This window comes from Chiloscyllium plagiosum, unplaced genomic scaffold (genome assembly GCF_037043375.1).
Source record: "Chiloscyllium plagiosum isolate Xiang-an unplaced genomic scaffold, Cpla_swu_hap1 HiC_scaffold_44, whole genome shotgun sequence".
Taxonomy (NCBI): domain Eukaryota; kingdom Metazoa; phylum Chordata; class Chondrichthyes; order Orectolobiformes; family Hemiscylliidae; genus Chiloscyllium; species Chiloscyllium plagiosum.
Genome location: NW_028270182.1, coordinates 6,484,148 through 6,494,532, shown reverse-complemented (window position 1 = coordinate 6,494,532; position 10,385 = coordinate 6,484,148). Strand labels below are relative to the sequence as shown.

The following is a 10,385-nucleotide window of genomic DNA, read 5'->3' as shown; positions in this document are numbered from 1 at the left end:
TAAATCTTTCTACGTCACTGAAGCCACCCTTCCCTAGTGGATATCTTCCCTAAGGTCTTGACATCGCTCGTAAAGTGTACTGCCCAGAATCAGACTCAATATACTTAATTTAGCATACTTTCTTGGATTTCATGCTCTATTACACTATTTAGGACTCAGTTGCTCTTAGTACAATGTTACTGCAAGCAGTTATTCCTTTGCTGACATTACCATCTGGGCAATCTAGGAGCTAATGCTCCATTTATAAACAAACTAAAAGACAGAACTAACCAAAATGTTAACTTTTTAATAAGAATTATTAATTGTAACAACTTAATTTTTTTAAAAGGGGTACAATTAGTCTTTACAATCAACTGGAGTTATATACAAATGTTTCAATCAGTACAGTATTTTAAAAAAAATCAAAAATATATTGTACCCTTATCGTTCTGGAGTGTGCTGTAAAATATATAATATACATTCATATTTACACATATTTTAACATATTTAGTAAGCATCCCAATAATCCACCATAGGTTAAAATCCTGGGCATTTATTGTAATTGCAGATTTAACCTTTCTGTAAAAATGCCATTGTGTCAAGTTTCAACGTAAAGGAGCGGACCAAGCCTTCGCTGTCTGTGGGACGACTGTCTGGAGGAAGCCCAGTATGACTTGGAGGAACGTTTCTTTGTCAAAGAAGGACTGTCACTCGACAATACAGACTGTGGGGCACGTTTACACACCCAGCTCCTTGACCTTTGCAAATTTGAGCTTCGGTGGAGTCTTCCGCTTGTTTTTCATGGGATCATCAGTGTTCCTGATGATTTTGTACAAGTCTATTGCATGTGCAGTCACAAAAATCATCCAGAAAATGTGCGAAAGCAGACGCATGATGAGCCCAAACCATTCTAACACTTGCACGCTTTTTGGGAACAAACCTTGCTCAGGTAGTGACAAACTCAGGAGGCTTATCTGTACAATCTCATATAAGAATATCCAAACGATGTAGCCTACTACTCCCCAGAATATCTCCTTCCAGATAGATAGGAACAAGACAATAACTGCGATCAGAGTGAAAAAGACAAATATAATTGATATGATGCAGTATATTTGAAGTCTGGAAATTTGATTCACGGAGCCAGGAGTAGTCACAGGCCTCAAGTAACGAAAATGCCCTGATTCAAAGGTGAGCTGCATGATGGATACCATCAACATGAACAGTCCGGCCACAATACTTCCTTCTTTGGCGTTCAACCCACACACTTCTCCAGTTATCAGTTTTCTAAATCTGGCGCGCAAGCTACGAATGTTCAGCATTTCGTTTCTTGGTGCTGTACATCCTTCTGAAAGTTGAGGGACTTCTTTTTTTCAGCAAATTGGATCGTGAAGCAAGACAAATAGTTCACTGCAACAGATTTTACAATAAACATTGGTACAATCAGGAATTCCTCTTTCCTAGTTTCTCCAGATCTGGAACAAATCCAATCTGGTACAAAATCTGTAAAATTCCTCCTTTTAAATGACATGTCACTACCCAAGCCGACTCAATTTACTATAAATAGTTGTTTAAATTATTGGAATTCAACAAAGAATAAAGAGACGGGCAATAGGATCCTTCACAGTCAGGCATTTGACCACTGGTGGATCTGAGGAAAGAAATTAATCAGTTTGGGGACAAGGGGGCTTTTCTCTTTCCTTTAGAAGATTGAGATGTGTTAGGAGAAATATCTTTATCCAGAGAGTGGGGAAAATGTGGAACTCAGTCCCACAAGGAGGAGTTGAGCCAAGTAGCATAAGTTTTCAGAGGAAGCTACAGGAGTACTTATAGGAGAAAGCAATATAAGGGCATGTCAATAGGGTAAGATGAAAGGGTCATGTATGGAGGATAAACGATTGTGATAAGTGGGATGGTTTGTCTTGTAATTATTCCTGAACTGACCTTGAGCAGAGGGGAAGAGGGAAAGCAATATATATAGGAAGGAGAAAATGTGATATAGCTTTCGGTCACTTTTTTCTGCTTTGCAAACAGCCTACAATGCACCATGTCTGTCTACAACTCAATGCTTTAACAGTCAGAAGATTTACAAACACAAAAAAAAAATGAAGGTCCAACAAATCTAAAAATGGTCTATCTCCCAAATTAGGAATACTTAAGGTCAATTCGAAACCTAATATTCCAGATATCCTCAGATGAATAAATAGAATACATAAAGCCACAGATCCACATTTTTCACAGACTTCGTACCCGAAAACAAAGTTTCCAAGTTCCTCCAAAAGTCCTATCATTCATTGAACTATTAATAACCCTCTTATGCTTCAAATTATAAAATCCAAGGAAAATTACTGTTAGTCTAGACATCTCAAAAAACACAACTCTATGAAGAGTCCAGATATTCTCATTCTTGTATACCTCTTAAAATTTGTAAATAGACCAGATTTTCCCTTCAATTTCTAATTATGCAACAATCTCTAAAATTAATGAGAATGCAGATATCCTTCAAACTTGCAAAGGTTAAAATATTCCCCCCTCAAACCCCCTGTGCCTGGAGCTATCTACAGGGCTCAAGTCAGAGATATGATGGAATACTCTCCAATTACTTGGAAAAGATACAGCTCCAACAACAGTCAAGGCTTCAGACGATCCAGGACAAATCAATGCATTTGATTAGCAACCCATCTACTTCATAAACACCTAAGTCCAAACCATCACTGGTCCACCTGTACCCAAACTACCATTGATCTACCTGCCCCAAAAGTGTCATTGGTACACCTGTGTTCAACCACCATTCATTCACATGTACCTCCCAAAGCACTATGGTCCACCTATACCACCGCCACCCCCAAATCACCATTGGTCCACCTGTATCACCAAACCACCATTGGTCCACCTGTATCACCAAAGCACCATTGGTCCACCTGTAGCCAAGGCACCATTGGTCCCCCTTGTATCAGGTTCTTCAGATTCCAGAAGAAGGACTCGTGCCCGAAACATCGATTCTCCTGCTCCTTGGATGCTGCCTGACCTGCTGTGCTTTTCCAGCAACACATTTTCAGCCCCCTTGTATCACCAAACCACCATTGGCCCACCTGTATCGCCAAGCCACCATTGGACCACCTGTATCGCCAAGCCACCATTGGACCACCTGTATCGCCAAGCCACCATTGACCCACCTGTATCGCCAAGCCACCATTGACCCACCTGTATCGCCAAGCCACCATTGACCCACCTGTAGCCAAGCCACCATTAACCCAACTGTATCGCCAAGCCACCATTGACCCACCTGTATCGCCAAGCCACCATTGGCCCAACTAGCATAGGTCCTTCCGTGCTCAACCACCATTGGTCCACCTGTTCCCCCCCCCAACCCACCATTACTCCAATCACAATGTATCCATCTGTCCGCCATTTCCCGACCCCACCCCGTACCTGAACCACAATCAAGTTCACCAATTTCCCCAGACCACCGTTGGTCCGCCTGTATCCGAGCCACTCAGCGTACCCATTGCCACCGGCCGCAAGACTCGCCGTTTATTTTTGGCCTCTTGAGCTTTTTGGGGCCTAGCGCCATTTTCAGTACTCACGCCGCTCGCACCCCGGTCTGGCTGTCATGGCAGCGGCTCCGCCCCCGGCACTGTGACGTGTTTTGAATTTCCCGCGCCGCTGACCAACCGCCCGCACGTGGCCTGACCCGCGCAGCCAACCGCTGTCTCCCCGGAACAACGGCCGGTCGTCACTGCGCTTGCGTAGTAGCCCTGCTGGAGAAACTCAGCAGCGCATGTGGAGGGGGGAGGTAAAAACAGAATTAACCTTTCAGGTCCAGTGGCTTTTCTTCAGAACTGATTGTAGGAAAAGTTTGGAGCCCCAGGACTGGGGTAATTGTCAAGCTGGGAGAATCAATAGTTGCTAATGGGGACCATGAATGGTTGACATTGGGATGGTTTGTGGTAGTAGACCATGAGATGACAAGGCCTGGTGTATGTGTGGGTTGGGGTAAGGACATGGGACAAGGTGCTAGGGCCCTAAAATTGTTGAACCTGGCTTGAGTATAAGAGTAGGGATGTCATGTTGCAGTTAGATTAGATTTCCTACAGTATGGAAACAGGCCCTTCGGCCCAACAACTCCACACCAACCCTCCAAAGAGCAACCCACCCAGACCTATCACAAATCCTGGGATGGCAGGACTAACGGACAATGAAAGACTGGATCGACTGGGCTTGTACTTGCTGGAATTTAGAAGAATAAAGGGGGATCTCATAGAAACATATAAAATCCTGATGGGACTGGACAAGTTAGATGTGTGAAGAATGTTCCTGATGTTGGGGAGGTCTGGAACTAGGGATCAAGGACTAAGAATGAGGGAACTGAGATGAGGAAGAATTTCTTCACTCAGAGAGAGTTGTGAACCTGTGGAATTCTCTCGCACAGAAAGCTGTTGGGGCCAATTCGATTATAGTCAAGAAGGAGTTTGACATGGCTCTTGCAGCTGAAAGGATCTAGGGGTATAGCGGGAATGGGATACTGAAATAGCATGATCAGCTATGATCATACTGAATGGTGGTGCAGGCTCGAAGGGCTGAATGGCCTACTCCTGCATCTAATTTCTATGTTTCTATGAACTCAATATTAGGTCCTGAGAGCTGATCGGTCGTCGAGGAGAAAATTAGGTGCTGTTCTTCCGGCTTGAGCTTTGCTTTGCTGGAGCACTGCAGCAAGCCCCTGAGACAGATGTTAGCTAGGGAATATGATGTTAAAAATCACACAACACCAGGTTATAGTCCAACAGGTTTAATTGGAAGCACACTAGCTTTCGAAGCGACACTCCTTCATCAGGTGATTGTGGAGGGCTCAATCGTAACACAGAATTTATAGCAAAAATTTGCAGTGTGATGTAACTGAAATTATACATTGAAGAATTGATTGTCTGTTAAGCCTTTCATCTGATAGTTTCACTGATAGGGAATATGATGTTCTGTTGAAGTGGCAGGCAACAGAACACTTGGCCTGGGATGGACAAAGTTAAAAGTTGCACAACACCAGGTTATAGTCCAACAGGTTTATTTGGAAATTCTAGCTTTCAGTGCCAAAAAGTGTGGTGCTGGAAAAACACAGTCGGTCAGGCAGCATCCGAGAGCAGGAGAATCAATGTTTCGAGCATAAGGTCTTCTTTAGGAATGTGATGATGCTTTTGACTCTGATATCCAGGATCTGCAGTCCTCACGTTCTCCTAACTTTCAGAGTGCTGCTCTTTCATCAGGTAACTAGTTAGACTATAACCTGGTGTTGTGATTTTTTTGTTTCTTTGTCGAAGATTAACAGTCAGCATTTTATTCTGGGCAATCACAGCCTTCCTTTCTATCTTTGTAAACCTTGCAATTAACTTTTTTTTTGTTAAACTTTTATATTGTATTTTGTGCCACAGATGTAAGGTGGTCACCAGTAAATCCAATAGGGAATGTGGGAAAAACTTTTTACCCAGAGTCTAGGGATAATGTGGAACTCAGTCCCAAAAGGATTAAAGTTTGCAAGTCTGGTAGCATCTGTGGGGAAATAAACTATTACTGTTTTGAGTCTAGTGACTTTTTTTGTTTTTTTTTCTTTTTTTTTAGTGCTCATTCTTTTTTTTTCCCCAGCACCCATAGTGTGTGTGTGCAGGTGTGAGACACAGTGAAAGACACAAAGTGCACGAATCTTTATTCAATTTCCACCACCAGGAAGATAGGAAAACACCCGGGTGGCCAGTGACAAACACTGCCCTTTCTAGTGACTTTTATTCTGAATATGTTATATTTTAAACATTATTGGACTTCTTTGAATGTGGCCGTTGAATAATAGGGTAATTAACTTGTAATTTGGCCAGTTAAGCCTAATCTGCCATCCACTAAGGTTTTAATTTGATTTTTTTTCTCCTGTCCTCCCACTCACCCATCCCAACATAACCTGAATTTCAATTGTAGAGTCACAGAGCACTAAACAGACCCTTCAGTCCAACAAGTTCATGCCAACCATAATCCCAAACTAAACTAGTCCCACCTGCCTGCACTTGGCCCATATCCCTCCAAATTGTTCCTATTCATGTACTTACTTTTAAATGATGTAACTGTATCTGCATCTGCTACTTACTGTGGAAGTTTATTCCACACATGAACCACACTGTGTGTAAAAAAAAAGTTGCCTCTTTCATCCGTTGCAAATTTTTCTCCTCTCACCTTAAACATATACTCCTAGTCCCCCACCATTAAAAAAAGACACCCGCCATTTGCCTTATCCATACCCCTCATGTTGCGCAGAAAACATTATTGTGACAACACGGAATAAACCCTCCTGCTTAATTTGAACCTGCAACATAGAAAAATTTATTGTGTGCAGTAATCTGTGAAAATTCGAGGGGCCAAGAACTATTTAAAGCAAAAATTAACACCTTTATTTATAGAAGTATAACAGAAAATTAATTAACAACTATTTACAATTCCGTCCTCTAACCTATCTTTTACTTTCCTTCTATAATACTAGTCCAATAAAACCCCTGATTAAGATTTACCAAAATTCAAATTTCAAAATCAGTCAGCTGTCTTATCTTCCTCTGTAGAGTTTCTCTCCAGGTCAGTGTCGACGTTTTTCCTCTGTGCAAACTCCTTCTCTCGACAGGTATCTCTGAGGGTTCTTACTGGCAGCCTCCACCTGTTGGTCTTTTTGCAGTTCTCCCTCAATTGTTCAATTTTCCCCAGTCTTACACCTCCAAAACATCGGATTGTGCCATTGGCTTTTAACATTGTTAATATACTAAATTTAAACTCTATTGGAGTTTGTTTTTTTGGGGGGAGGGTATAATTTAAACTGATTGGCCTAATTCGAATTTGTTTTTGTCTCTAGGCAACCAGCTACCCTAGCTGCTGGACGAAAAGGTTACATTATATCTTGTTCAGAACACTTGGTGCTACCAGGTAGTTCTGCTAGCTTTTAACTCCCTTAAAGGTACAGTATCCCTTACACTTTCATAACATTATGATCATGTGCCTTTATTATTTCCTCAAAACATACCTCTGAATCTGCCAAGAGACATTAATAAGGCTTTGAGGTTTCATGTTCCACAATAGAAACAACACATCAAATGAATAAGCCCTTGAAAGCACTTGCTGGAAAAACTCAGCAGGTCAGGCAACATCTGTGGAGAGAAATAAGGGTAACATTTCAGCTATAGTGACCTTTCAGAACTTTAAAAGGCCTGGGTTTTATGTGAGGGGACCTGCACTTTCTAATTGAATCTGAGAATGCAGTGAATTGTCATCCATGGCCACTGAGGGTGCTCTGATTTGGCTGCTCAGATGTCCATGTCCAGACTCCAACCAAGTTCAATTAACCCAGTTACCAACAGCCTTCATTTCTCAATAAAGGATATTTTATTTTATAGGCATTTTTCCTCTAGGCTTTCAAAAAATTGCACACAATGCAACTTAAAACACCTAGTTTGGTCTCAACTGAAGCAATGCATTGAGATCACACATCAGGAAACACTAGAGGAAGTGCAGAAAATGTTTACTGAGAACAGTTCCTGAGATGAGAACTTCAGACACGTAGCTAGATTGCAGAACACCAAATTCTTACAGTGCAGTAAGAGGCTCATTGAGTCTGCACTGACCCTCCGAAGAGGATCCCACCAGATACCAACCCCATGACCTCACATGGGGTTATTATCCACCTAGTCTGAACATCCCTGGGCACTATGGGCAATTTAGCATGGCCAACCATCTGACCTGCAATTCTTTGGATTGTTAGAGGAAACCAGAGCACCCAGAAGAAACCCATGCAGACACTCACCTAAGGGTGAGATTGAACCCAGATGCCCTGGCGCTTTGAGGTAGCAGTGCCAATCACTGAGTCACCATGCAGTCAAATCTCTTTTTCTTGTAGAAAAACAGGTCTGGAGGAGAATTGATAAAGGGTTCCTGGAAGAGTGATAGAGATGTACAGCACAGGAACAGACCTTTCGGTCCAACCCATCCATGCTGACCAGATATCCCAAGATTGTACCTGTTGATGGAAGAATTGGGAATGACAGGACAAAGGTTCAAGGTAATTAGCTAAAGAAGTAATGGAGACTTGATAAATTTTTTCATGCAGTAAGTTTAGGATCTGGAATAAATAGCCTCAGGGTATGGTAGTGGAAGGTTCAATTGACACATTTGAAAGAAAATTGTCACCTGAAAAGGAAGGGCATGCATGCATCCTCCTCTGTTGTATCAATTTAAGCATCCAGGGATTTGGTGTGTGAGAGGTTGACAGGGGTGAGAATGCAAAGTAAAGCATCTGTGTTGCAATTACAGAGCAGAATCTAAGGGACTCTGCCTTTTAGATTTGTCTTCCAGCCTTACTGCCCACCAAGGGCTCCAGATCTTTGTTGCTCCACCACCTCCTCAGCTGATGGGAGAGGGTTTGGAGGAATAACTTCCACATTTAGTTCCTAGAATTCCTCAACTTTTCTCTCTCCTCTTTCCTCCTCGAAGACTTGTCCTAAAAATCGACCTCCCTGACCAAGCTTTCACCGTGATGTGTTTCTCGAAAGTGTTCATTTTGTTTGGGCGAGAGGGGGCACTGTAGGAATAGTTCTGGCGCTATGTAAATGCAGCTTCCTGAAGTTGTTTTGATAAGGTTAAGACTTGGGATGCACCCCACCACAAACAAACGATGTCAGGTCGCTCTGGATTAGTGGTGCTGGAAGAGCACAGCAGTTCAGGCAGCATCCGAGGAGCTTCAAAATCGACGTTTCGGGCAAAAGCGGGTGTCTCGGAGATGTTCCCTAAAGCGCTCTGCTAGGAAGCGCCCAGTCTCCCCAATGTAGAGGAGACTGCATCAGGATGGGAGGGTGGGTCGTAGGGTGGCGTAGACCTGACCAGGTAGTCATGGAGGGATCGGTCTTTGCGGAAGGCAGAAAGGGGTGGGGAGGGAAATATATCCCTGCTGATGGGGTCTTTTTGGAGGTGGCGGAAATGTCGGCGGATGATTTGGTTTATGCAAAGGTTTGTAGGGTGGAAGGTGAGCACCAGCGGCGTTCTGTCCTTGTTACGGTTGGAGAGGTGGGGTCTGAGGGCGGAGGTGCGGGATGTGGACGAGATGCGTTGGAGGGCATCTTTAACCACGTGGGAAGGGAAATTACGGTCTCTAAAGAAGGAGGCCGTCTGTTGTGTTCTATGGTGGAACTGGTCCTCCTGGGAGCAGATACGGCGGAGGAATTGGGAATACGGGATGGCATTTTTGCAGGAGGTGGGGTGGGAAGAGGTGTAATCCTGGTAGCTGTGGGAGTCGGTGGGTTTGTAAAAAATGTCAGTGTCAAGTCGGTCGTCACTGATGGAGATGTCCAGGAAGGGGAGGGAGGTGTCAGAGATGGTCCAGGTAAATTTAAGGTGAGGGTGGAATGTGTTGGTGAAGTTGATGAATTGCTCAACCTCCTCGCAGGAGCACGAGGTGGCGCCAATGCAGTCATCAATGTAGCGGAGGAAGAGGTGGAGAGTGGTGCGGGTGTAATTACGGAAGATCAACTGTTCTACGTAGCCAGCAAAAAGACAGGCATCCTGGCACTTTCCCCTGCCACCGCAGGAACTGTAAAACCTGCGCCCACACCTCCTCCCTCACGTCTATCCAAGGCCCTAAAGGAGCCTTCCACATCCATCAAAGTTTTATCTGCACATCCACTAATATCATTTATTGTATACGTTGCTCCCGATGCGGTCTCCTCTACATTGGGGAGACTGGGCGCCTCCTAGCAGAGCGCTTTAGGGAACATCTCCGAGACACCTGCACCAATCAACCAAACCGTCCCATGGCCCAACATTTCAACTCCCCCCTCCCACTCTGCCGAGGACATGGAGGTCCTGGGCCTCCTTCACTACCGCTCCCTCACCACCAGACGCCTGGAGGAAGAACGCCTCATCTTCCGCCTCGGAACACTTCAACCCCAGGGCATCAATGTGGACTTCAACAGCTTCCTCATTTCCCCTTCCCCCACCTCATCCTAGTTTCAAACCTCCAGCTCAGCACTGTCCCTTGTCTTGTCCGGACTTGTCCGACCTGCCTAGCTCCTTTTCCACCTATCCACTCCACCCTCTTCTCCCCCACTGGCCTGTTGTGCTCTGAGTTGCTCTCTCCCCACCCCCACCCTCCTCTAGCTTATCTCTCCACGCTTCAGGCTTTCTGCCTTTATTCCTGATGAAGGGCTTTTGCCCGAAACGTCGATTTCGCTGCTCCTCGGATGCTGCCTGAACTGCTGTGCTCTTCCAGCACCACTGATCCAGAATCTGGTTTCCAGCATCTGCAGTCATTGTTTTTACCTCGATGTCAGGTCGCTAGCGTCTGAAAGCAGTTACCCCCTCGGAACCCAACGAGGTTTTTAGTTTTTGTTAAGGGAAAT

At 44.3% G+C, this 10,385-nt stretch overlaps 1 protein-coding gene across 4 annotated transcripts; it reads right to left on the bottom strand.

Moving 5' to 3' along the window:
• Positions 1–420: 420 nt before the first annotated feature.
• On the bottom strand, positions 421–3,656 carry LOC148136872 (transmembrane protein 217-like). 4 transcript variants are annotated; one of them, XM_087982975.1, is made up of 2 exons: positions 3,564–3,656; positions 421–1,386 (listed from the first exon to the last, which is right to left on the bottom strand). In XM_087982975.1, exon 2 carries the CDS (start codon positions 1,296–1,298, stop codon positions 717–719), a length of 582 nt encoding a protein of 193 aa, XP_087839101.1. In that variant the 5' UTR covers positions 1,299–1,386; positions 3,564–3,656; the 3' UTR covers positions 421–716. The 4 variants fall into 4 exon arrangements, with proteins under 4 accessions (XP_087839101.1, XP_087839104.1, XP_087839103.1 ...); XM_087982978.1 differs by having other exon boundaries at positions 3,575–3,635; XM_087982977.1 differs by having other exon boundaries at positions 3,482–3,584.
• Positions 3,657–10,385: the final 6,729 nt, after the last annotated feature.